The 26,990-nt window shown below is 52.3% G+C and overlaps 1 protein-coding gene across 2 annotated transcripts; it reads right to left on the bottom strand.

Moving 5' to 3' along the window:
- Positions 1 to 1,656: 1,656 nt before the first annotated feature.
- Positions 1,657 to 26,990, bottom strand: TBX4 (T-box transcription factor 4). Of its 2 annotated transcripts, none has more exons than XM_037492693.1 (8): positions 26,775 to 26,990; positions 25,866 to 25,960; positions 17,960 to 18,079; positions 16,572 to 16,719; positions 6,180 to 6,332; positions 5,123 to 5,211; positions 4,761 to 4,996; positions 1,657 to 2,724 (listed from the first exon to the last, which is right to left on the bottom strand). In XM_037492693.1, the coding sequence occupies exons 1-8, from the start codon at positions 26,967 to 26,969 to the stop codon at positions 2,105 to 2,107; spliced, it is 1,656 nt and encodes a 551-aa protein (XP_037348590.1). In that variant the 5' UTR covers positions 26,970 to 26,990; the 3' UTR covers positions 1,657 to 2,104. The 2 variants fall into 2 exon arrangements, with proteins under 2 accessions (XP_037348590.1, XP_037348591.1); XM_037492694.1 differs by having other exon boundaries at positions 1,658 to 2,721.

Here is a 26,990-nt window from a genome sequence, read left to right as displayed (position 1 = left end):
CTTCTGCTCCAGTTGGTGACCTGGACTGCATTGCCTCTCTTTTTTCTCCCCCTCCATCCTGGGGCCAAAGTTTAGGGATCTGGCAGAGGAGTGGGCTCATGGTGGGCTCTGCCAGGCCTCAAATACTCCTCCCTGGGGTGCAGGTGGCTGATGAGCTCATCCCTCTGTCTGCTCCAGGAAGCCCCAGGTGCTGCTCTTTTTTTTTTTTTTTTTTTACTTTAGCACCTGCAAAAATCCTCCCAAGAACTCCCTACTTGTGAGGCCACCTCCCCTAAATCACCAGGTTGTGTGTTGGTGACTAAAAGGTGACAGATTCTTGCACATGGCCTTCCCTGCCCTTCTGGGGGTGCCTGTGAACCCCAGAGCCAGACCCACAGAGAGTAGCATGAAGTCAAAGGTACAATCACTCCACTGGTCCTAAGATACTTCACTCTCAGCTAGGAGGCTACATGCTACAAATGCTCAGAGGTACCACGGGCTCCACCTAGTCCTTGAGAAAAAATACAAGCAAAAGGGGAGGCACAGACCATTGGCTGAGCCACGAACGAACAAGGCAACAGTAAAGAACATCCACACACTTCACAGTTGTAAAATGGCTTTATGTTCCGATATGTAAAATAAAAGGGCCATGCTATATATAAAACAAAACACTCGAAGTTCCAGATCCCCTTTAGCTAATGTGTCTTCTAATAAAGTTTAATCTGTAATGTGTGTGTTTATATATATTTATATATATTTATTTATGTTTTATCTAAACCATTCTTAGTTCTTAACATCAAATGTGTAATAAAATAGATGTCATTTAAATAGATGTCTTTCCAAATACCCCCTCCAATATTCATTTTATTTTAAGTTTATTCATTTGTAAAAAGCAAAGCTGAATTTGACATGTGGCCTGCATTTGTGATATATATATATTTATATTTATTTATTTATTTAATATATAAATAGCTATTCTGCATGCAAAGAGTTTAGTGATTTCCCAAATTTGATTACAGAGTTCACACCAACCACGCGGATGGTCTGGTGACGTTCAATACTAAAGAGCTGGGCTGAGAACTACATGATCCACCTCACTGCACAAGAATTACCCTTGCTCCTCTGTGCTTACTGGCTAAATTTTCTGGAAGAAATGAATGTTTTCCCAATTCTTTTTATTTCTGCTGGGCTTTCTTGCTCCAGGGGCATGGATTTTCTGGAAGCGGCACAGGCTGGAGACGCCTGACAGCAGCTCCAATGTGGTCTCCCCGGGACGAGGCCAGGTGAGGCGTGCTTCCTAGTCGCCAGTCATGGGAAGCAGATGGTGTCAGAGAGGCCGAGTCTTACACACCAGCAAGAGTGAGAGACTGCATGTCGGGCACAGAAGGGGAGGGCTTTGCATTTTGTGAAAAATTCTAAATGATGACAGAGATCCTGCTGGTTATATTTTCCCTCCTCTTGAAGGAAAAAAAAAATTTTAATACCGTCAGGTAACACAGCATAGGACCTGCTCTGGAAGTCATCATCAGAGCTCAGAGCTCCAGGGACCAATTTCCAGGTCACCAAGAAGCAGCTGGCTCTTTTCTCAGTGTGCACTGTGCTTCGCTGAGCCCAAGTCTCAGGTGGTCTCACGGGAGCCCCAGCTGTGGAACTTCATCTCCCAAAAAGATTCTCAGCTCCCCTTGCAAACAGGTCAGGGCCCTAAGATGTGCACGGAGCCCTCCCACCCCAGCGAGGAGACTCTTCCCCCAACTTTCCCTGTAGGGGAGACCTCATCACCTGCCCCCCTGAGTAAATTAAAGATTATATAATAAAACCTTTAAATAACTCATATGACCTCTCCACTCCCGCCCCACCCGTGGGTATGTCAAGAGATGTCAGATAACAACGCACCCAGGTCCTGCAGCCAGGTTAATTTCTTAGGTAACTGTGGGTTTTTCCCTCATCATGACCACAGTCATAGGTCAGAAGACAGATGCTCTACACACACACACACACACACACACACACACACACACACGCCCCTCCCTTTGGAATACCTTCCCTTGTGTCTTGGTAGTGCAGGCCACCCACAGAGGCTAGTACTGGGTTAACGCGGTCCTGGGGCTGCGCTGAGACGGGGGAGTCATCCGTCAGTCCAGTTCTCTACAGTCCCCATTCCTGAATGATACTGTAAGGAAGCTTCCCGGGACAAGGAAAAGCTCTGAGAGTAGAGGAACTCGTTGGCAGCATTCAGGTGTGGAGAGGGCGGCTTCCTCTCGCACACGGCGGGGAGGCCGCGCTCCCTGGCGAAAGAGGCAGTGGGCCCCCGCTCTCGGGCCTGAGACTGTGAGAGCTGGTTGTAGACGCTGAAGTGGGTGTTTCCTGGCGGCTGGGAGCTCTGAGCCGAGATAGCAGGCAACCGAGGCATCATAGTGGTGGCAGTGAAGTGCGCGGGGAAGGGCTGGTAAGGCACCGTCTCCATTGTCTGAACGCTGTAGCCGGTGTACGGGGAGACTGACGTCCACATGTTACAGCTCAGTGGGGGTGGGGGCAAGTCATCCACCCCGGACACCCCAGCGATCTCGGGCCCAGAACCTGAGTACATACAGGCCTCCCTTGGTGTCACCTCACTGCAGTAGGAGGGGCTCAGCATCTGCTGGTCGTATGGAGGGGGAGAACGGAAATAATGATCTTCCCCCACCGCAGAGGGAGCGTCCAGATAGGAACGCTTGCAGGGTAAGTCCAGATGGCGGGCACTATCTGCTGGAAGACAAAGAAACCTTCAGAGAGAACCATTTCCACCAGCCCAGGGCCCAGAACACGCCGGTTGGATGCCAGGACAGCCTACCCTTGTCATTTGGGGTCCACCCTTGCCCCGTGTTGCCAGAACCATTTTCATCAGCGACAGCTTTTTTATAAGGTGGCAGAAGCCAAGAAGTGGTCAGCTATGGACCCTGCATCTCTGGATGCTGTGTGGTGTGCTTAGCCAGACGGCATATGGCTTTGATCCTCTGCCATCCTGACTCTCGGGGATGGTAAGAGGCCTTAATGTGCACTTGCATGCTTAGGCGAGGCCCACCCTGGCCAAGGAAAGTGGAGGTGATTGCCAGGCCAAACCAGGCCCAGAGGCCACATCTGTCTGAATTAACCAGAAAATTAAAGCCACAAAGTTTCTGCCTCTATCCTCAGTTCTCAGAAGGACTTAAAGCTACAAACAAGCACGTTCCTACTGCTTTTAGAAGAGGAAGTGAACCCTGCATATGTCAAGAAGCCCCATCAGATCATTACAGCTTTCAGAATAATAATAGTTTTTATAAAATTAAGAAGCGGAGCTGATAATAAAGAAAAGGTGACTCGTACTTTCAAGGCTAAGCTGTCATCTGGAGAAAGATGACATCCGTTGCCCCAAACCACGTATATGTGTCTTTGATCCTCCTTCATGGGGCTGTGACTATCTGGGGTGGCAGGTCCTCCCTGGGATCTAGGGATGACCCAGGCCTGAGGACTTGGGCAGCAGCCCACTCAGCAGATCCAAGAACGCTTGTCCTGGTCTCCCTCCTACTGGTGTCTCTGGGGGTTCATTCTGGGAACCGTGTGTATACACACAGGGCAGAGTCTGGGGGAGTCTGAAGACCTACACTCACCTCTTCTCCTCCCCCCCCCCCCCCCCCGCCTGGAGGCATCTACCCCGAGGGAAGAACTTGCCCCTCTGTCTTACCCAGCTCTCTCCATCCCTCACTCATCGGTCCTCTCCATCCTCTCTCCAAATTCCTCCCTCCTCCCGGCACTAAGCTCTTAGACTTGGGAAGTGACGGGTCATTCTAGGTCAGGAGTAGCAAACATTTTCAGGAAAGAACCAGATAACAAATATTTTTGGCTTGATGGGCCAAGCCCTACCTATCCCACTCTGCTGCTTTCACCTAAAAGCAGCCATAGACCACAGGTGAGTAATGCGTGTGGTTGTTCCAATAACTTACACTTATAGACACTGAAGTTCAACTTTCATGTAACGTTCAAATACCATGAAATAGTGTTCTTTTGCTTTCTGCCAACTATTTAAAAATGTAAAAACCACTTCATATGGCTCAGAGGCCAAACAAAAGCCAGCAGCAGGCTGGATCTGGTAAGGGCTGTAGTTTGCCAACCCCTGTCCTAGGTCGTTAGTCCTAATGGGACGGCTGCAGGGGACGCTCAGAGCTTTGCTGGCTAGTCCCTAGGCACTGAGCTGAGAGAATATTCTGGATTGTAAACAAAAATCCTCAAACTCTTCCCCCAGAGAATCTCAGCCATCCTGTGAGGTCCTCTGGCACAGCAACATTAATCAGCCCTAGTTCATGGAGAACCCGACACCTGGTAGCAGAGCACGGGTGTGCTGGGCTCCAGCTCAGGGCTCCTCTTCTGCAGAGAGAACCCAGCATGGAGAGTTCTGTTGCCTGTGTTTCTGCATCCACAACAGCTCGTTTCCACTCTCGAGAGGACTTTACAGATCCTGGTATTGTGGAGATCTGGCCTCGCGACTCTACGTCATCCCTGTGCTGACAGAGGCAGCTTTGATCATGACAACCCCAATCTAAAAACCGCTGGATTGCAACGTCTGCTTCCTCCCACACTGCAAGGCCAAGCCCAGCTGACTCTGCGTCACCTGCCCACCCCACGGGGGCTCTCCAAGCAGTGACCTCAGAGCAACAGGTGCGTGCAGGGGCATGTGCACATGTGTCCCACGTGCAGCGGGGAGTATCTGTGAGGACAGCTGCACCCTTCCTCTGACCCACTGAGATACTAGACCAGGAGAGCCCTACCTCGTCTTTTCAGGCAGTGATAGAAGAGACTGGAGTCCCTCTGGGTTGGGAAGGTGTTGAGGGGGAGATCCTGGGGCTCTGCCGTGGCGAACTGCATGTGAGCCCCGTTCTCATACTGGTAGTGCTGGAGGGCCTGGTGCGCGCCGTGCAAGGGGCTGACGTCGGGCTTGGCCGAGAGCTGGGTGGACACGAGCCTCTGCCTCATGATGCTTTTAGAGATCACGGGGTATTCTTTGCTGGAGGGGTGGGGGGCGCAATCAGAGGGAGACAGGAAGAGAGTGAAGACACTTTGAGGGTTACTGAGCCCATGCTCCTGAACCCAGTCTGCCCGCCTGCCTGCCCCCAAGCCGGGGCAGTCCCACCTCTGCAGCCGGGCCACACGCAGGTCACTGTCATCACTGCCCCGGAATCCCTTGGCAAAAGGGTTGTTCTCAATTTTCAGCTGTGTGATCTGTCGGGAGAGGACACACAGCAGAGTCACTGGTAGTAGAGGACTGGGCTGGCCCCTGGCCCTCCTGCGCCACCCCAGGCCTCTTCGGAATTTACGGCAGGACCTGAGCCTGTTGGGAGTAGTGGGTCCCCCGGGCCTCGCCATTCACATCTTACTCATGCCTGGCTCTTGCTCATTCTACTCCCTGCAGAACTTGATTCATCTCCCGCTCTTCTGCCCCACTCTGCTACCTGCCTTCGGTCCCTCGTCATTCTTTCCTGGGTGCCTATAACAGTTTTAGCCCACGTCACCCTGCCCAGTGCAACTGTCATGCCAGGTTCTGAGTGACCCTTCTGAATGCAAATCTGATTCTGTCTCTTCTGCCTAAAATTCACCATGGCCCATGGCACCCCTCAAAGACACTCCAACACCCCATCAGTTCCATTGTGTAGCAAGTAAAAATCCCTTTGAGGAGGGTGGCATGGACAAGGGCAGAGGGCCGGGGAAGGCGGCTGGTGCAGGAATCAGGGGCAATTTTGGTGGTTGGCTGGGGAGGGTGAATTGTTGGGTGGGAAGCACCTCTGACCTCAACTCAGAAAGGCCCTCAGATGCTCAGTCTCTCGGTAACCTCACAACTGACAGTGTTCCCCACGGCTCCTCTCCCCATCAGCCCCCCTCTCTGCAGGCCCTAAACCCTACCTTTGACTCCCACCAGAGAGAAGATTGTAGCAAGTTTCATGCTCCTGATTTTTACAGATGCCAAAGTTGTCCCTTCCCCGAAACAGAGTCCTAATTACTTGGCACCAGAGATTTATGAGCCTGCTCTCCTTTCCTGCTCATTACTCAATGTTCTCACTATTTTGAGGGACACAGCAGGTTTCTGAGGTCCCTGCACTGGGACCTGGGCTACACCTGGGGCTTCACTCTGCCTCATAGTGGCAGATGGCAGGGTGGTGTCAGTGGAGGGGGTGTGGAGGCTGTGGCTGTACCTTGTGATTCTGGTAGGAGGTCACAGAGATGAAGGAAGTCTCTGGGAAGACGTGGGTGCAGAAGGCAGTGTTTTTGGAGCCAAAAGCATTGTTCTCGTCAGCCTTCACGATGTGTAGCCGTGGCTGATACTTATGCATGGAGTTGAGAATGATCTGGAAAAGAAGGTTCTCAATCTAAGCTCCAGGTCCCCACCATCTGGTCCCTGGACTCATTCAGTTGTCTCCAAGCTGCCTCATTCTCCTAAAAGCCCAGCTCCAGGACTGAGTCCAGAAAGATTCTAAAGCTCTCATGCAGATAACCAGGCCCCTGGACCCCAAACTCAGTCTCCAAGGTCCTCACTTAGCCTCTGCTCTAGCACTAACTCCTGGCTCCAGGACCAGCCTGAAGTTACCAATGGCTTCAGTGTGGCCATGGAGAACTTGACCATTTAAAAGCCCCAGGTGAGCTCAGCATTGTGTAGTAGGTAGAATTCTGAGTTGCAGGCAGAAGTCCAGAGTGCCACTGCCTTACTGTGATCTTAGGCAAGTCATGGGACTTTTCTGAGCCTCAGTTTTCATATTTGTTAAACAGGATCATGACACATAACTTACCTGCCTTGGTTATCCCTGCAGGCTGACCTGTCCTGTGCTTCTCCTCACTTCTGTGCCTCTTCTCCCTCTCCTGACCTGCCTTTTCTAGAAGCACCCTCTGTGAAATGAGTGCTCAGCTCCCTCCTCTCACATGTGTTACCAACAGAAGCAGCTTCTGTGCCATGAGCTATGAGCAGCCCAGGGTTCTGCGGAATGGGGGGTAGGGGGAGCTGGGGGAAATGTCCCAGTCTGACCTTGCTCCTCCAGTCACTCATTGGTTCTTTCATTTCTCAGCATTTGCAGAGGCCTGCGGAGGGGATGCTGGGGAGACCCAGATGTCTGCACTCAGACTGCCCGAGACAGCCCACAGTCTGGAGGGAAACTCTATCATGGGTGTAAGTTCAAGGTGCCAAGGTAGGAGGCAAGCAAAATTCTCAAAATAATGTCAGAGAAGACCAGGCACCCTAGGGCCCCTGAGGATACCTGGGCTTATGGGAGGCAGGTGCCCCAAAGGACCCAGGAGTAACACACAGTAGTTGCTGCTCCAAACCCGCTTAGTTTGGCTGCACCCCACGGTAGCGGCTGCATCATGTGCCATTAAAATGTATTTTTTATCGCTGACATTTGCCAGATGCCCTTCCCACTGGAGGCAGGACCAGGAATTTGGGGCATTTTATCAGCACCGGCTGCTTTTGTTAACCCTTTGGCTCCTGTTGTGGGTGGGCTAGACTGGCCCTTGGTCCTGTTTGCCTCTGAGTTCCTTTCTGTCCACCTTGGAGTACCCTCCCTGGGCTGACCCTGCTGGCTGCTAGCCTTCCAGTTCCCAGGGACCAGCCCCAGTGGGGAAGTTTAGTGAAAACTTTAACCCTTGAGTAACCAGTGTGCCAAGAGCCAGAATCAGGCTCTTCCAAGGTGAGCCCGGGGCCAGAGGCCTCAGTCTGGGAAGGCTCCCTGCTCATCAAGCCCTGAGGACAGGGAGAGCCCAAAGAGCAAGCTCAGAGGAGGAAGTGGGTGGGGCAGGAGCTGGGGGGGGGTGCTCTGGCCTTCCCTTTCCTCAGTTTGGCTGGGTAGCTCCCTCCAGCAGAACCACTCCTGCTCCCCAGCCCTCAGTAACCAACCTCTGGACCTTCTTGGGGCAAGTACAGAGCTTCTCAAACCTCAGATCAGTTTCTGCATCTGGGGACCCATCCCCAACTGGCGGTCTGCCAGACAAAAACTCAGAGTGAGACTGAGGGACACAAGTCCTGACTGGTGAGGCCTCAATGGACATCTTTTTCCAGGAGACTGGAACTGGTCTTCTTGGTGGAGGAACTGGATCTTGGGGGACACCTCTGGTCCCTTTGGCTTACTCTGTCATGTTGCATTGTTCCCCAAGCTGTAAGAGACCACAAAGGACTACATTCCCAGAAGATGCAGCAACTGAATACCTGGGAAGAGCCCAGGTTATACCCCCAGGAATCCCCAGATTCCCACCTCTGCACCTTTGCACACACAGTTCCCTCTGTTGTTCACTGTTTTTTGTTGTTTTTTTTTTTTTGCCGGCGGCTGGGGATGGAACCGGCGCAGCAGAGGTTGCCGGCAGCTTCGCAACCCAGCGCTCAACCGCTGCGCCACCAGGGAGGCCCTGTTCATTGTTTTTAATGCCTGGGGGTGAGCTCCCCAATTTTTGGTCAGTCATTATATATTTTTTGAGAATCAAAAATTTTTCCCCACTTTTCCCCCTCCGGATCCCTCTTAGCCTCAGTAGCCCCAATTTATTAGTGTTCACTAATTTATATAAAAATGTTCTATTGAATCATCTGCTACGTAAAGTCCAGTATTTGTCTTTGTCATTCTGACTTGCATCGCCACATGCAATTCCCTCAGACACCTTCCATTTTCCTGTAAAAGGCATTATTGCCGCCTTCCTTGTGAATAGTAATTCCCGGTGTGGCTACGTCACGAATTCTTAATCCAGTCCTCTATCAGGGGCCACTTGGGTTGTCCCCATGTCCTCGCTGTTGTAAATAACGCTGCAACAAACACTGTGGAGCATATGATTCTCTGGGGTGCTGGTTTCATGTTCTAGATACCTAAGAATGGGATTTCCAGGTCATACAGTTTTTAACGGTAAATGCAGATTGCTTTCCACAATGGCTGCCGCAGCTCACCTTCTTGGCAATAGTGAAAGAAGCTTCCTCTTTCTCCGCATCCTCTCCTGTACTTTTTGGGGGCTTCTTAGTATGTGCTGTTCTCAAAGACACGAGATGCTATCTCACTGCAGTTTTGACCCACTCTCCCTCCCTGTGCTCTCTTGAGCTTCCACCCCCGTTCTCCATCACCTTCTAGGCAGAGCCTTGCCAGGTTACTAGGGGAATCTGAGCTCCCATTCCGGGAACTTCCTCCCTTGCATCACTGCTTGGCTATTGTCTGCTTTCCAGTAGCTTCTGTCCTTTCAATTAAACTATAAACTCCTTGAGAGGAAAGACTATATCTCTTATTCCTTTTTTTACTTCCAGCTCCTTTACACCAAAACAGAAACTAGTAAGTATAAGGCAGTGAGCAGGAGTGAGAAGATGTGAGCCTGTCCCCTCGTCTCTAGCTTTCTTTGCTTACTGGAGACAAGACAGCTTTCAAAGCATTTTTCAGGTTAAAAATAGCGAGTAAACATGCATAAAAATCTTTCTGGAAGCACTCACATGCTTCAGCTCCCCAGCAGCAAGGACTAGCCCCTAGTCACCCCACCTTTCCTGGGATTGGGGGGGTAGAGGGGGAGAACACAGACAACTGGCTGACAAAACCCAAATCAGATGTTGCAGGTACCTGTACCCCAGTGAGGCTGCGCTGTCCTTAAGGACACCTTAGGACCAAGAGTTGCACCCATCCCACGCCTCTGCGCAGGCCACCTATGCAGTCACAGCTGAAATAGTCCAGCCAGAGCCCTGGCATCACCAGGTCCCCCTTCACCTCACCGTTACCCACCTCCAAGTCCAGTAAGTGAACAAGTCCTGTAACTCCATCTGGAAGGCAAAATCCTTCACAATCCCTCTGAGCAGCCTCTTTCAGATGCCATCTTTCTCTGAGTTCTGGGCCAGCCTCCCCCGCATCTATGTCTGTTTCTAGTTTCACCTTCTACACACAGATCAGGTCACTTGCCTGTTTGGTACCTTCAGTGCATCCAGGAAGACTGTACATTTTTTGAAAGCAGGACCCTTTGTATTTCCTTTCCTTGCCCCCTACATGTCTCCTTCCCCCACCCCCAAGTCCTATCAGTGTTTAGGGCTCAACAAATGCCTTATATTTGTAATGCCATCTTTGATGGTTTCCTTTTGTCCCTGGGGATAAAGGTCAATCTCCACAGCCCATTAGACAAAGTCCTCGGTGACTGGGTGGAAGGATTGCCAAACACACCTTCTAGAGGAAGGAACCAGACGAGCTGGCAGTGGTACCTGGGAAGAAAGAAGCTGTCAGACCTGCGGGGGCAGGTAGGTGCTACTAGGGGAGTACAATCCCAGCCACAGAGAAGTCAAGAAGGGTCCAGAAGTTTCTATAGCTCTTACATGCCCGCTGCAAGTCTTGAGCAAGCTTTTTTCCTTCAGCCATTGGGGTCCCCATTTGGAAAGTGAAGCCTTCCCAAATACCCTTCCCGACTCTGGCAGTCTGGAGCCTGGACACAAGTCTAGAAGAGAGTCCCTTCCCCCCATCCCCCACCTCCCACTAAGCCAATGTAAATATAACCTGGAGCCACAGTTCCATCAGCTCTGGAGAATGTAAGACCAACTCAGTGACTCACACACCTGGCTTTACTCGGAAGTTCCTCAGGCACCACCACATTAAAACTCCTTTGCCAGAGTCTCACATTTATATTTGTTGCAGAGGATGTTGAGCCAAATGGGCCAGCCACGTCAACAGACTCCACTACACGGTCCTGTCGTCATTGTTTTGCAGAAATGGGATTCATTATGTCCTGGCTACAATTCAGAAGCCTGTTCTATTTTAACAATTGCGATAGCGCCAAACTTCCCTCTCCTCAAGAGATCATCATAGCATGCTTGGCCAACAAGACCCAGATCTATCTGCATTAGAAGCACAGAACATTAGGGCATGGAGAGGCAGACCTTAGAGATCATTCTAGTCCAACCTAATTTTACAGATGAGGAACAGGAGGCTTATATTGGGAACATGACTAGTTCAAGGTCACAAAGCTGGCTAGAAGTAGACTCATGAGAAGATTCCAGATGGACCTAGAAAGCACACATTACTCTCAGCGAGCTTGGTAATTAGTGGTAAGATGTTAACTAAACACTCTACAGAACCAGGATTCAGCAGGCCGTGTTGTCCATCATAGCCCAGCATATGTGGATACTATCCACACAACAGATGTGCTAATGTCCATTTTGCCAGCTATAAAGGCCATAATCTCACTTCCCAAGACTACCTTCTCCATCATCCCTCTTACCCTCTCCAGCCATGCAAAGAAGTTAGGACAGAGACAGGATTTTCAACTTAGAAAAAAGGAGAAAACTGAGAGCTGGGTTGGTAAGTGATTAGCTGAAGGAAAACCCAAACTAAAGCTGATTGAAGAGCCTATTACCCTCAGAAGGCCTTGGCCAGATAGGCCATAGGCCTCACTCCCAAGGCAGTAAACCTGCAGCCCAGAACCCTTCCTGCTTTCTCCACAGCACAGCAGTTACAGCCAATGTTCACTGAGCATATCCTAGGCGCCAGGCTGAGGCTTCTACACATATCAGGTCATCCGTACAACCTTCCTATAAAGTTGGCATTATTATTAGCCCCATTTTAACAGACCAGGGACTGAGGTTCAGGGTGGTGAAGGCATTTGCCCCAACTCAGACAGCCAATGGGAAGCAGGGTTAGAATTGGCATTAATTTCTGAGCCTGAGCTCGAGTCTTCACCTGGTTGGGCAGGGTTGGGCCTGACCTGGAGTTTTGTGGGGTGCCTATAGCTCCCAAAGCACCTGGAAAGGGTTTGCACATTGTCAGGGCTCAGCAAATATGGTGGAAAAAGAGGAAAAGAGGGAGACCATTAGCTCTGTGTCCCCACTGGCAAGTTAAGAGCCAGTGGTGGGCATTAACCCCTTAGCAGAGAAAGTAACTTTTCTATCTAAATACCATCCCCTTCAGCAGACCCACTTACTTCCTGCTTACTAGCACCACGTGTTTGCCAGGTACTAGGATACAATGGTGATGAAATACCTCATGGCTTACTATCTAGTGGGGAAATAATCCAAACTCAAGCAGAAATAAGTGGCGATAAAAGGTAATTAAGACAGACTACTATTTATAATTTATAATAGTAACAAGCAAGATAAAATGACAAACAAGTAAGAAAACTCAAAAACTCTTTTGAAGGACAAGAAACAAACTTCATTAAAGAGAAAGGTAGTTCTGTCAATCCTAAGTTTAGAATTTAAAGTGATCCTTCAAAAAATACAAATAAGCTTCTTTCTCAAGTCTATAAGTTGATTCTAAAGTTTTTATGAAAAAATAAGACTAGCCAAGAAAACTCTGAAAAAGAAAAGCAATGGGAAAGACCAGTCTTGCCAGACACTAAAACCTATTATGAAGTCTCCATAGTTAAGGCATTGGCACATGAATAGACACGAATTCATATGGAGCTTTAGTGTACAGAATAAGGCATCCTACACCAGGGAGGGAAGAAAACGAGTCAGTTATTGGTGTCAGGACAACTGGATGGTTCTCTAGAAAGGAAAAAAGTTGGATTCACACCTCATGTCCAATGCCAGAATAAATTCCAAAAGGATCAATGGTTTAAATGTAAAAATAAATCCATAAAATACTAGAAGAAAACACAAGAAACTTCCCTTATAAGTAAGGCGTGTATAAGAGCTTTCAATTACTCGAAATCCAGAATCCACAAAGAAAAGACCAATACATTTAATCAAAACCTTCTGTGCAGAAATACCACTCCAGGCAGAGTTAAAACACAAAGACAAAGTGGGAAAGCATCATCAACTCATATCACAGATAGGGCTGAGTCTTCCTAATTTATGAAAGCACCTAGAATTGGTAAGTGATATGAAAGAGAAAAATGAGCAAGGGCTAAGAACAACCGTTCACTACAGAGGAAGGTGATATAAAAAAGATGTTTAATCTCACTCCTGAGGAAATGCAAACTAAAACTAAAACTGATAGTTATAGTTGGCCCATCCAGCTCACCAAACTTCCAAGCTTTTCTCTCCCACCCTGTCAGTGAGGTCACAGCGAAGGTGGGAATATCCCCCAACTTCAAGGGAGGACAAACTTACAAATTATAAAGCCAAATACCCTTTGAAGAAACAGTGAATTGAACAGATATACTTGGCAGAGGTGTAAAGCGACACATGTGCAAGCTTAACAAAAGAGCAAAATGTAGGAAAACATCTCCTTTCTCTAATTAGGGCTGGTTACATAATTTATGGAACAATTATGCAACGAAATCTTATACAGATGTTTAAAACAAGGGAAGGAGGAATTCTATACAGTGATCTCCATGATATAGTAGGTTTGTAGAGTAACGTGCAGCAGTGTTTACACTGTGCTGCTGCTGGTGTGTGAAGGAAGGGGTCTGAGATTCTGTATTCTGCTGGAAGAGACAAAAGAAACTGGGTGAGGGACATGTAGATACCTTTATTATTCATAATTTATTTTTCAATTGTGTGAATGTATTTCCTGTTCAAAAATAATTTTGACGAATACATGTAAGGTTAATGCTGTAGTAAGTGCTGCTGGGATGTGCTGCTTGGGGCGCACAGAGGGTGCTGAACATCTCCCTGAAGAAGCAGCATTTGAGCTTCGATTCCAAGGCTCAGGAGTAATTACCTGCACCAGAGTCATGTGGGAGAGGGGGAAGTAGCACCTTGAGGGGACCATTGCATCCCACTTTGTGCTGCTCACACCCCTTGCCCGGATAACTCAGTCTCTGGAACAGTTAGACTCTTTACATCAGGAATCATAAGCTAGGATGCAAAGTGGTGATGTTGATCGTCCCCCTTGTCTCTCTTTCTCTCTCTGTCTCTCTCTGATACACACACACACACACACACACACACACACACACACACACAAGCTTCTCTCAGGCCCTCCTCAAGCTTCTCTTTCCATCACATGGTCACCCGGCACAGGGGCCAGGAGGGTACTAACAAGAGAAGGGGCCATGCTTAGGCAGCCTCAGCAGCCGCAGAACAAGTGGAACATAATTGGGGCTGTGAGGAAGCAACCCAGTCCTGCTCTAGCAGCCCTGGTCCTTTCCACCCCTGCAGCCTGCCCATCCTCAGGCTGGGGGCTTGGTCTCAGAACCCAGTGGTCAGACCCTAATCGTACCCTCAAAAACAAAGGGTTTTCCTGGAGTGACAGCAAATACCGAGAGGAGCTTCTAGGGGGAACCCAATCCTGGCCCCTGGGTGGCAAGGTGGCCCCCACTGCAGGGCCTAATTTGCCACATGGGAGAAGCTGCCAGGTCCAAGCCCTCACATGGACCCTGGGCCCTTCTCCTAAAGAAGACAGCAGATGGGAGACAGCTGCTGAGGGCACTGCGGGAGCCAAGGGGAAGTCCACACTGCAGTCAGCTGGAGAGAGTTTCTTGAGCTCAACCTTTTCAGGGAAAACTGATAATGTGGAGGTGAGTTGGGTGGGACTTGTTGGGGCAAGGTCACAGTAAAGACGGCTCTGTCCCCAGACTCCTGCACGGAGAAGCCAGGAGGGGTGACTTGAAGAGCTCACCACTTCATTGGCACAGGCCAGGCACAGAAAGCCAAGGTCAACGGGCTGCTTTGCCCTGGTACGTCTAGGAAGTTAGCTCCTCCTCCACAGCCCTTGCCCACACGGTCAACGGCTGCTTCCTCTCCAGAGATGCTCCAAACAGCTGAAGACATGACAGCTCAAGCCCAGGTCCAGAAAGAGGGGGGAAAGCCAAAAGAACTTGGGATTAGGAATCAGAAGTTTGGGTCCCAAGTCCTGCTCCTTTATTCCCGGCTCCATCCCCTGAAACAATCACCTCATCTCTGAGGGAGGAAGACTTCTTTCCAAGCCTGGGGGAACAAGTATGGGGGAGTATCCCTGTTGATAAGGATCCGTGAGCCCCCAGCAGGCACTGCAAGTGTAGGAGGGGCACCCCCAGCATCACAGCCGACTCAAGACCCAGATTCGAGTCTAGAAGCAGGGCCACGGCGAATCCCTCAAGGACCCCAGCAGAGCCAGCAACAAGGTAAGCCAGGCTAGGGGACCTGCTGCCAGGCCTCTCGCTCACTTTCTAAAAAGCCCAGCTTTTCAACCACTTCACTCCTTCCTCTGCCACTTTCTGCAGGGATTTGGGGAGGTGGGGAATCCTCTGAGGCATTCCTGCAGCTGGCGACCATGACACCGAGCTTCACTTCTAGAATTCCACCCAAAGATCCAGCTCCTGCCAAACTAGATGGTCATGCTGTGTTCTGTCCCAGGGGCTGTGTGTCTGCAGTTGTAGGCAGAGACTAGGATCCCTGGTCTCCCACACAGGAGCCCCTGCTAACTTTTCCGGGTTGCTGCCGTAGCCTGACCAAGCCCAGGAGGACTGGAAGCAAAGTCCTGGCTAGGATGGTGCCAGTGAGACTTAGCAGGCACCTGTGCCCCTCAGTGCTCTGGGAGGCAGGGGCTTGGCTGACCCTTCCCACTGGATCCCTGCCCTGTGAGAGGATGGGCTGCATGGCTGGGCCACTGAACACACCTGCATCTCTGCTGCTTGCTCAGCAGGAAAGTCAAGAGTTAATTATGCTAATGAAGCGCTTGCCTAGTTTATTTATAGACCACAGACTCAGAAGAGAATTGCATAGACTCAGAAAATTAGAACTGAGAGGCTTGCCAGTTACATAACCAATCAATCAGAAATGAAGAGTTGCTGGACTTTTCCATTGAGAAACCATGAAACTATGATTCACAGAACTCTGATCTGCATGCAGGGCCCTAGAAACAGAACCAAGGCATAAAAGAGGCACATACCGGAGCAAGCCCCAACCTTGGTCTCCCACCCCATCCACACCTGGAGTATTATATGTGCAGCCTTTACCACACCTGAACCCCACTGCTCCCCACTCCACATTGCAGGGTAACCATGGGTACCCTAAAGGGGCAGGGCTGTGTCCTGGCAGATGACGATGCCAGGTCCCCAGCCTTCGTTTGCTAAAACTTTCCACATAAAAAGTTTTCTGTGGGTCTGCCAGGGCGAGATGGGGAAAGAATGAGCCTCAGCAACCTGGATGGGGCAGAGGCAGCAGCATCCTGGGGCTTCAGCACTCGTGGGAGAGCCAGGTCCCAGCAAGGCCAGGAAGGAGCTGACACAGGAGCCAGAGCAAGACCTGCCCTTCCAGAGGGCAGGCGGCTGCCAGGCCAGGCAGACTCCACACTCCTCAGAGGGGCTTCAGGTCATCAGTGACTCTCTCGAGAAGTTCTCCTTGTCTTACACCCCAGTCAGGCCAAAACTGGGTAAACCCGAAGTCAAGAGATTAACCATCATATCATCACAGTTGCTGTTTATTTAATACCTCCTATAGGCAAGGTGTCTCATGCTTATGCTCATATTTAATTCTCAACCGTGAAAGGTATATAGGGTCATCTCCATTTCCTAGACAAGGAAACTAGACTCAAAAAAGGCTAAGAGACTTGCACGAAGTTACCAAGGCATAAGTGCTAAGGGAGCTTGTACAGCTGGCCTGTGGGACTCCGACCCTGCGCTCCCTCCACAAACTGGCCCAGCAGGTGCCAAAGCCAGGAGCTGGATCAGAGAATAAATTCTCCAGATCCCCACCACCCCCCACCAGTGCCCCAGGACCCCACCCCCTCAATTCTTACATGGCCAAAGGGGTCCAGATGGTTGTTTGTCAGCTTCAGCTTCTGGAAGGAGACCAGCTGCCGCATCCAGTGGGCCCCAGTGGCAGGGGAATCCGGGTGGACATAGAGCCTTCCTGGCATGGCGGGCTCTGCCTTCCCTGCCACCATCCTGCCAACAGAGCAGAAGGAGCCACAGCTGTCAACCACCCTGGGGCCTGGGGGGCCCCAGATTCTCTGGCCCCTCTGAGAACAGATCCTGTAGAGCTGAAAAAAAAGTCACTGCCTGTACCATCACACTCTTAGATGAGGACAGGCTTAAGGGATGGAGGATAGTGCTGAGGAGGGAAGAGCAATTCTGAGCCTCTTTTACTGCAGTAGATAGAGAAAGGGAGATTACAGAGAAATGTGATTATGTACTTAGAGAACTGGGGTTCATCACAAAGATAATGTGGGGAGATTTAGGCACTTCTGTGGATGTGGTGGAGTTATTTTAAATGTTATTATTTATTATCTTGTTGAATATGTCACATTACCCCAGAGGGCCTAGTCAATTTTCAAATTGCTTGCCCCCAAACCATGGTGAGAATTGATTAGTAGGTAATCCCTGGGCCAGAGGCTGCTCTGAGCACTAATCCAGCCCAGGGAGAAAAGAAGTAGAAACCCAACCCCTGACAGGGCCTGCTCGCCAAATCCTGCCTCCTCAACCCATCTCTGCTGCCCAGTCACCCACCCTCCAGCTGCTGGTGCATGCCTTTCCCCTCTCTCCTCCAGTGAACGCTGTTGGGGCTCGGGGGCACACAGGGTACTATAGAGGTGGCCTCAGAGAAAGCAGCCCAGCATTTATTTACTGGGCCCCAATTTGGTACTACCCTTCAAAGTGCCAGTTTCCCCAGCCTTTGGCCAGAGGGTCCAGTTACCCACGCAGGGAGCGGCTCCCCACTCCTTAGGGACGGAGGACACACAGCTTAAAAGGGGGGGCTTAAAAGGAAGTGGGTGGGAAAATAGGAGACAGACCAAACAATGGACCCCAACTGGCAGTCCCCCCTAAAAGGGCTCCCATCCTCCTCCCCAGTGGGCCTCTGCTAGCCTGAATCCACCCGTGTTGGCATCTGCCGCTCAGTCCACAGCACGGTTACGGTCCTGCTTGCACACACCTGTGGGCAGAGCACAGACCCTGAAATCCACCCGACACCCACAACAGTGCAGCTCATTTTTCAGCCGCAGCCCCCTGCAGCAGGGGTGCGGACACTCGCCGACCCTCCTCAGCCTCTGCAGGGCCGGGTGCCAAGGCTGCGATGGCCAATCACCTAGACTAACTGGTGGGGATGGGTGTAATGGTGGAAAGAGCAGGTGAGGGGAAGCGGGTGACACCCCCGAGGGTGATACGGGGGCCCCCAGGGGCCTCTTACCATTTGTTGTCACAGAACTTGTAGCGGTGGTCATCCGCAGGGACGATGTCAATCAGCAGGATGTACTTGGTCTTGGGGTTCATGCCTGTGACTTTAACCTTGTAGCTGGGGAACATCCTCCTGAGGGAAGCCACAGGGTGAGGAGGAGGATGGACAGAGCCCCAGGAGAGATGGCCCAGAGTGGGCCAGGAGGCCGAAGGCCTTGACAGGCACTGCCCGCTCAGCAGAGGTCTCAGCTCGTCAGCGCTTTCTGACCTGGTGCCTGTCACATCCCCTCTGGCCTCACTCAGCCTCCCCCGCACAAGAGGAGGGCTGCACTACCTGTTCTTCTGAGCCCCAGAAGCTGTCAGCCTGTGTTTGGGAAAAGAATTTATTCCATTACCCAATTTAATTGCCCCTCTGCCATGATCCCGTAAAATTTGGGCCTAGTGACTGTGAGTAATGGAAGCATGGAAACCTTGATCAGGATCACGAGAGAGGATGTTGGCACATCCTGGTTCAGTTTCCCTCCTGTCCTTTGTCAGTCCACACACGACTAAAGTTCTGGGATGCCATTTCAAGGACAGACCTGGAACTCTGTCTGTTGTTTCCATACGATATGAGATGCCTCCTCTGGGTCATGTCTCTGGGTCATCGTCCATGTCCCATGGAAGCCCTCAGGCCTCAAGCCAACTTGCAGGAAAACAGGAGAGTGTTCTAGGTCTTTGGGTTCCTTTGGTATTTTTGCCTTGCCTGGGCCTGCATTCCCCTGATAACTGGGTATGAGGGGAAGTCAGTCCAGGAGCACCATGGAGAAGAACACAAATCCTAGAACCACCCTGCTGTGGCCCCATCACTGACCAGCTTTGAGGCCTTGAGCAACTTGCTCACTCTCTGGCCTTGGTTTCCTTATCTCATAGGTTGCTATGTGGATGGCATGAGTCCATTTGTGACTATTTTCACTGAACCCCACTATATTCCTCTCTCCACAAACCAGGGATATGATGTTCTGTGGAGATGGATTCACCAAAACATGAAACAATTTCTAGTCTCACAGCCCATGCTGAGGCTGTCCGAGTCCCTGAGGCCCAGAGACCCCTGGGCACACACACACATACAATGTGCTCACCTATCTGCAGGGCACAGCTCCCTCCCTGACACCTGACTTTCATTAGAGGAGTTGACAGAACTTCCTCACAATCTCCAGACACCCACACCCCCTCATAGCTGATCTCCCACAGAGGTGTTCCCCAAGACAGCGGCAGGATCCAAACTACATTGAAGACACTAAGGGCAAAAGGAAGCATCTCCCCTGAGCTGTGAGCAGACCCAATCAAACCACTAGGGGAAAACCATCAGGAGGTCCTCTCTGCCTCATTAAGCCAGGAGAAGTACAGGACCCTCAAGAGAAGCTGTCCTAGACACCTCAAACAGATGATTGGACTCCTGCATTTTGCTAACAGGGTACCAGCTTACCTGGATAAGGCAGGGATTCCAGAAGGGATCAAGCCCGCAGGCCCTACAGCAAGCCCAGGTCAGGAGCCCACGGTCAGGAGCCCACGGTGGAGGGTTCTGTTAGCCCCCCGCCCAGTCTCCAGTCCAGGCCCTCTGTGCACTCTCTCTCTTGCTGCAGTGGGCCAGGGAGGCGGGAGGTGTGTGACTGTGTGTGTACAAGCGCATGTGTGAGCATTCGGTGGAGTGCGCATGTGTGCATGTGTGCGTGCCTGCAGGGAAGAGGGAAGTTCTAGCAGCAAGTCTAGGGACTTATAAACCTTGTGGAAGAATTTGTCTCAGATGTCAATTGAAAGCATTTTCAAATGTCCACCCCACCCCCTCTCCAAGAATGGGGGAAGTGAGGGCTCAGGAACCCAATCCTGCCTCCTGCTTACCAGCCCCCATATCCCAGGCCTGGGGGCACAGCTGGAGCCTACCCCACCCCTCTTTCCTGGCCCAACCTCTCCCCTGGTGGGCCTAAAAATGAAAGGAGGTGGGGGAGCAGCTGTGTCACCCCTCCCTCCCTGGGGGAAAGCCAAAAATCCTGTCCTTCTGGGCCACCATTTTCTAACTGCTACAGATTTAGGCACAAAATGGGGCAGCCCTGGCTGTGCTTGGACTGGCCTGGCCCCAGTGCCCTGCACTTAGCCTGGTAATCACTCGAGATGGCAACAGCAGAGGACACATGTGGGGCCAGGGGCCGAGGGGACCCAGCCAAGGGGCCAGGAGAAAATGGCCACCAGTCTTCATCATCTAGGCTTAAAGGGAGATTAAGGATTGTGGGTGTTGTGCCCCTTCTACTCCCTACTACTCTTCATCTCACTCAAGAGGCCAGGCTGACACTTAGCCAGTGCCTTTTAGAAGGGCAGTAAGGGGTCTGCTCAGCCTCCCAAGGCTCAGACTTGCTGCCATGTGATTTGGCCTCTCCTGCAAGCTGATCTTAGACCAGACTGCTGAATGATAAAAGCCTGGGGGGGCTTTGCAGGGAAGGAAGGTAACTCTAGCCTCTTCCTTCCCTGCCTACCAATCCCCCCTTCCTAGGGCAGCAGTCCTGAGAAGCCAGGAGGGAGGACAGGCTCTCTGGTCTTGGCTGGGAGGTCCACCATCCTCTGCTCCAGGCTGAGCCACAGGGGCCTCGCAGCTTCCATTGCCCTGGTGGAAACAGCTACCGCCCTCTCTGGCAGGGTCCATATTGACAGCTGCTGGGGGCCATGCAGAGCCCAGCTGGCAGTGACCCTCATCGCTACCCTTTCTCCACCTATGGAGCCTCCAGAAGGATGAAGGACCAGCATGTGGACGAAAGCTGAGTAGGAAGGGCAAGCTCATGCTCCACCCTCCCCACAGGCCTGCTGCCCAGGCTGAGGGAAGAACTCAGGGTACGCAGGCACCGGCGTTTGGGCTTCAGTAGGGCCCACAAGCGAGGCTAGGCGGTGCCCCCAGGTGGACAGACCAGAGGCCAGGCGGGCTGGGGTGCTGACTTCCTCTGGGCTCCTGCGCAGCAAAGGTGCTCTCTACTGAAACAGGTGAAGCCATGGGGTGCCATGTCCATTGTTTCTGCACCTGAAAACTAACCTAAGCTGGAAATGAGCACCTCAGTGGGTGGCAGAGGGAGGCCTACGAAGAGAGGGAGGGACTGACTCAGCACAGGCCAGAAAGTGGAGGTTCGCTGCCCCTCCCCGCCCCCCGCGGGCGCCCCTCGCGGGCCTTGCTGCACCCTTTCCCGCGAGTGCGCGGCTCCTCTCTGCACCCCCAGCGCCACTCGCTGCTCCCCTGGCTCCCGCCCCGCTCGGGCTCGGGACCCGCAGGCCGAGGGGCGCTCCCGGCGCGGAAGCGGCTCCGCCGGGGAATAAACAAGCCGCCCGCGCGGCCGCCCCGGGGGAGATGAAAGCCGGGGCTGCTCCTCTGATCCTGACACTGGCGCTGGAGGGGCGCGGGCTGCAGCCTTTATCTACTTCATACTCGGAAATGGCTTTAGAATGAACTGCTAGGATCAGCTTCCTCGGACGTTTTCGGCGTGGGAGACTTACGGGGCGCTGGGCAAGGGTTTCGGGGCATCTTGATTTTGGCAACAAACCGGCAAATGCGAGCTCGCGGCTGAGCGGGGACAGCAGGTTACAGCTGGACTCGCAGTCGCCGGCCGGGACCCAAGCGCTTGCCAAAGTCAAGGCCGCGCGAGTCGCCCCGCACCAATCCTGCCGGAGGGGGTGCGGTGGGGGGCGCGGAATAGCAGTCCTAGGGGAGCCTATGGATTCTCTCCACTCAGCTGGACCTCCTAACCCCAAACCTTCGCAGCTCCGACTTTCCGGATTTAAATGTAGATGCAAAACTAAATGCAAGGGGTGAGAAATCCGCGGAGAGCCTGCGAGGAGAGGCGTGGTGCCTGGGAGGGCACACTGGACCGATTCTGGGGGCTGGTGACCGTCTGTTTCTTTTCTGGGTGGTGGTACGCGCGCGTGTGTTCATTTTATTGAAGTCTATAGAGCAGTAGGATGACGATCTATTTACTTTCTGCAGGACTGCTCCACTTCAATAAAATGGATATTAAACAATTACCCGTGCAGGTATGTGCAGACATACCTGCCCCCCAACACACACACAAGTCTTGGGGTCCAGCAACTGAACAGAATAGACTGCAGGCGAAGGGTAGGGGGCCACAGAAAATCCACATGCTTTCTATCCCTAATGTCTGGGGATCCTGAGGAAAACTTCTAAATACTTTGGGAAGAGGCCAGGGCCCAGCAACCAAGAGGGTGGGGTTGGGGGTTGCTGGTGCTGCCTATGCTGAGACCAAATGATTTGGGGAGCAATGACAAAGCTAAGTAATTTATTTCTACTTTACACACACACACACACAGAGTTTTCTAATTCACTCAAAGCATTTTTCAGAAATATTTCCCCCAGTTAAGGGGCAGAAGTGAGCGTGTGTAGAATGGATGCTGTTTTGGAGGTCAGTTGCTTCTCTTAGATTTTTTTTTTTTTTAAAGACACTTCCTTATGATACTTTTGCTTTCAGAAAATACTTTAAAAAGAGATCAAAGCACTCTCTCCCCAACCTACTTTCCCAGTGTCTTCAACCCTTACTTCTCTTATCACCCACGCCACTGGGTCTGACGCTCTGTATACAGAGCCAGGGCAATTGGCTTTGAAGCCCCGGATTAAGCTGGGCCAAATCCTTGCCTCAGAATAACAAACAATACAGGTTCAACAGGAGTTCTCATCGGTAGTTCATTTTTCAAACGCAAATTCACTGTCACTAACACAAGCAACATTGAACTCAACAGGCTATGAAGGCTGATAGTGGAGATTTATCTGGTGGCAAAACCATGACCTAGGAGTAGAGCAGCCAGACCATTAGGAAATTTTCATTTTGGGGAGGTTTATATTTAAATTTTTGTGGAGTTCACTTTTATCTGTGTTTGGGAGAAAATGCAGTTTCTCACATGTATCAAGCTTGGCAGGGATGTGAGAAGGCAGAGCGAGGGATCTGCTCTCTGCAGTTAACAGCATAGCCCTCTGGGTAGGAGCCTGCAAGGGACAGAGACTGGCTGGGGAGGGGTCTGGTGCTGATTTTCCACCTGACATCCAGTTCTTGCACTGTGTTTGGCATTGTATTCATTAGATCAAATCCTATGAACATTCAAAGTCACTATCCAATGTAGCAGACTGTCCTCTCCTTTGACCTTGAGACCTCCCAGGGATTAAGGCAAGAGGCTCAAAACTGGTTTGAAATGTTTTGGATCCCCTTCTCCAAGGCATACCGCTTCCTCAACCAGACAGCAATGATCATGTCCCTAACCAGATAGAGTCTCTAGGAAGAGTAATGACCTCCCTTTGAACAGCCGCTATAAATAAGCAATGTTGTGGTTTTGATCTGGAGTGGGGTATATTATCTGCTTGGCTTGTATAGACCTGACAACAGCCTAACCCTGCCTATCGACACAGCCAAGCGCCTTCCCTTCTCGGGGTTTGGGTTTATGTTCGCTCAGTTCTCCGCCAGCTCTAGCCATGTATGATTCAAGGTTCTGGAGAAGAGTCCAGGCCATCTGCTGAGAAATGGAAGTGTCCCAGGAAGAGTTTAGGTAAAGACACAAAGATGGGGGCAGGGAGAGGCACTGAATGAGAGACTGAAGAGCCACAGGCTCAAGCAAAGCTAGTTGCCCGCTGAGGCTGCTCGAGAGGGGAGGGAGGGGGGAGGGAGAGACAGAGGATCGGCGCTGTGAAAGCATCTATGCAGAAGGTGGACAGCTAAGTAGGAGGGGGAAAGGGTCTGTCGGGGAGGGAAATTAAGACTAGTGACTTTCTGAAGGACTCAGTTTGGTGCAAGAGTAACTGCCTGAGAAACGAAAAACTGGTGAATCCATAATTGGCCAACATCATCGCAGCCATTTGAGATTATTATCATCATTCCCTGAAGCCCATCTTTAAGCTTCCACTAGGACAGGCAAACATCTGCCTAAAACTGGTCACCTCTAGAAGTCTGTGTGTGCGTGCGCGCGCGCGTGTGCATGTATGAGCAGCAAACCTAAGTAATTGGGAGGAAAGAGAGGAGGGGGACCCTCGCAGGTGCAGGAAACCCCACTGAGGTGAATCACAAGTGCCTTTTGTTTAAAATGGTAAAGACCAGGCATGCCCAAAGAGCGCACTGGCCATTTATTTTCGAGAGAGTCAAGGTTATTCCTGCTGCCTAAAAATGGAAGTTCTGAATCTTTTTTCCTTCCCTCCACTCCAGAAGTCACAAGAAATAAATCCACCTTCTTCATGCCTATAATCCACTCAACAATTTGCTGAGCACTGCTCATACAATCCCTGGTTTGAGTCACACAATAAGAAAAAGAGAAAAGGAGGAAGGAGAGCAGATAGCTCTGCAATAACCATTTCTGTTTTATCTGATACCACTGAGTCACCGGAAGTTTAGGCACCTGCCCAAGGGACGGCCGCTAGGAAGAAGCAGGCTTGAGATACTTGTCCCCACACTCTACGTGTGTGACACCCTCTGCCAGCCAGCCCCGCATACATCCTCCCCCTTCCCCAAAGGCACCCACTTAAAGTCCTGACACCTTTACTGACTAATGCCACCTCCCTCATTTAGGCAAGAGAGCAGCCAAGTGTCTAGTCCCTCACCCCTCGCCCCAACAAAACAAAGGAAACCCTGCAAGACCTGCTAGTGAACGGACAGAGGACCACAGCACCCCGACACTGCACAGGCTTTTTGTTTCCTTTGAATAGCTCACCATTCCCTAGCCACACAGTTCGGCAGAGTCCTCTAAAAATTAGGAGAAAAATGCTAAGTGGATGCCAGACGTTTCCCTAATTATGATTAATATTAACTCGCATTTATTGGTGCTTACCTGAGGCCAAGAGCCGTGCGAAGTGCTTTTCGTACAACTGGTATTTTACAGATGGCAGTGGGAGAGGACAGAGACCCTCACACAGTCTTGCCCGAGGGCTGTGCAGATGCAAGTAGCTGGGCTAAAGTGGAACCCCCAGGCCTCTACTTCCCTCCCTGGCCCTTGATGCTTCACCATCTTATTCCTTGGAAACCCCAATTGTGGGCCCACTGCCAGGAAAGGGGACATTTCCACACTTAGTCGGTTCCCTAGGGACCAAAATCAAGCATGAGGACAAGGGGCTGGGGGGCCTGGACCTGAATGTTCCCGTTTCTCCATGGGCAGCAATCTCCCTTCACCTGATAACTAGTCTGCTCCTTGGTTCCTGCCCCACCCCAGAGGCACCATCCCAGAGAATCTCTCCCTCGGGTCCTGTCTGCGTCTTCCTCCTCTCACCCTCTCCTCCCAGTTCTCTCCCACAGACACCAGTGCATTTTAAAGATGTTTCCACTTTATAAATCATCCTTCTCTGGCAGCCACCTGAGAGCTGTTCCCCCAGCAATGCACACGGCCCAATGGTGCCTTGCTCTTGGCTGGGAAGAGCTGGCAAGGAAGGAAGAGTGCCCTGGGCTGAGAGACTTGGGGTTCGCTTTAACCCCTGACAAGTTATGGAAATCGGATAACATCATCATGTCACCTTCCTCCATCATTTGAGGGGCGTCTTTGGGTCTCCAATCAATGCAATTCTGAGAAATCCGGAAGGTCCCTCAAAAGCAAGCCTAGGCAGCTCCCCAGGGGGCCCAAAGTGTGAGAGCTGGGCCTCCCAAGTGGCAATCCTTATTTGCATTTCGTTTGCATAGTGCTGCCCCACCCGCCCCCCCCCAAACCCCCAGGCTCCCCTGTCCAGTAGATCCCTGGGGACTTCTTGGTGGAGTCTGCAGCGGCCACAGGACCTGGGGGCTTGAAAGACACGTTGACCCACCGAGGGAACTCCCCACGGTACCCAGGCCAGGTCTGAGAGGACTGCTAAGGGCTCCCTGGGTATCCCCATGGTTCCCACCCGTCGCCCCTTTCCACCCCAACAAAGTAAATCTCCCAGCGCTGACCTGCCCGCCTTGGTGATGATCATCTCGGTGCCCGCCTCGTGGAACTTCTTCCAGAGCTCCTTCTCATGCAGCCCCACCTTGATGTTCTCGATGGTCTGGTATGGGAGGGAGGGGGAATTTGTCAGCCTGGCCCCTGGCTTCCCAGGCAGCCCTCAGACAGGAGACCGCTCCGGCCCGGGAGCCTGAACCCGAAGATTTCGTTTCACAAAATTATTTTGTACCATGAGGAACTTGAAAAAAATTGAATCAGTAGCTGAAACGCCCCTCCTCGGCACTACACCTATGGGGGAGCCCACACCGGCCACACAGAGTGCCCGTAAATGACCCACTCCGCCACCGCACAGTCACCGCGGGGGCTGGGCACGAGCGCAGGCGGCGGGCACACGGCGGCCCCGGGCGGGCACACGGCCTCGTCCCCGACGCGCACCCCGGTGGGCGCTGCGCGCTCCACGGCAGGGCCGGGCCCGGGCCGGGCGCAGCCGCATCGCTTTGCTCGGGACCGGCCCGCGGTCCCCGAGCCTCCCGCGCCCCCCGACCGCGGCCTCGGAGCTGCGCGGCGGCTCCGGCACTTACCCGCCAGGGTCGGCTCCGTCCCGCCGGGACCCCGGCTTTCTCTCCCGCCCTCCTGGGGTCGTCGCAGAGGGACCCCCGGCCCCGGCTCGCCGGGACGCCCCAAGAGCCCCCTCCCCCGCCAGCCCCAGCGTAGCCCCGAGGGCTCGAGGTGGACGTGGGGCGCAAGGCGGGGAGAAGCAGCGCTGCCCCGGGCAGGACGAGTTGGCAGCCAGCCCCGGACGCGGCCCGACCCCGCTGGAAGCCCGTCCTGCCCACGGTGGGGCGACCCGACACTGGTGACCCTGCGGACAGACAGACCGACGCCCGACCTCCGCCGGACGGCGCGCGCAGTCCTACCTGCTCGGCTGCGGCAGCTGCTGCGACGTCGGCGCCGGGGCCCCGGGGACTGCCGAGCGGGGTTCCGCTGAGGCCCGGCGCGGCCAGCTCCGGCTCGCGGGTGGTGGTCGTGCTGGCCGTGCTGGCCTCCCCGAGCGCTGGGGCCGGGGCCCGGAAGGCCTCCTCGCTCTCCGACAGGCCCTTCTCCTGCAGCATCTCCTGTGGGCGCAGCACACA

This window comes from Talpa occidentalis, unplaced genomic scaffold, assembly GCF_014898055.3.
Source record: "Talpa occidentalis isolate TD23 unplaced genomic scaffold, MPIMG_talOcc4v2.1 talOcc4.7, whole genome shotgun sequence".
NCBI classification, from domain to species: domain Eukaryota; kingdom Metazoa; phylum Chordata; class Mammalia; order Eulipotyphla; family Talpidae; genus Talpa; species Talpa occidentalis.
The sequence above is the reverse complement of the archived record's forward strand: the minus strand, read 5'-3'. Positions and strand labels throughout refer to the sequence as shown.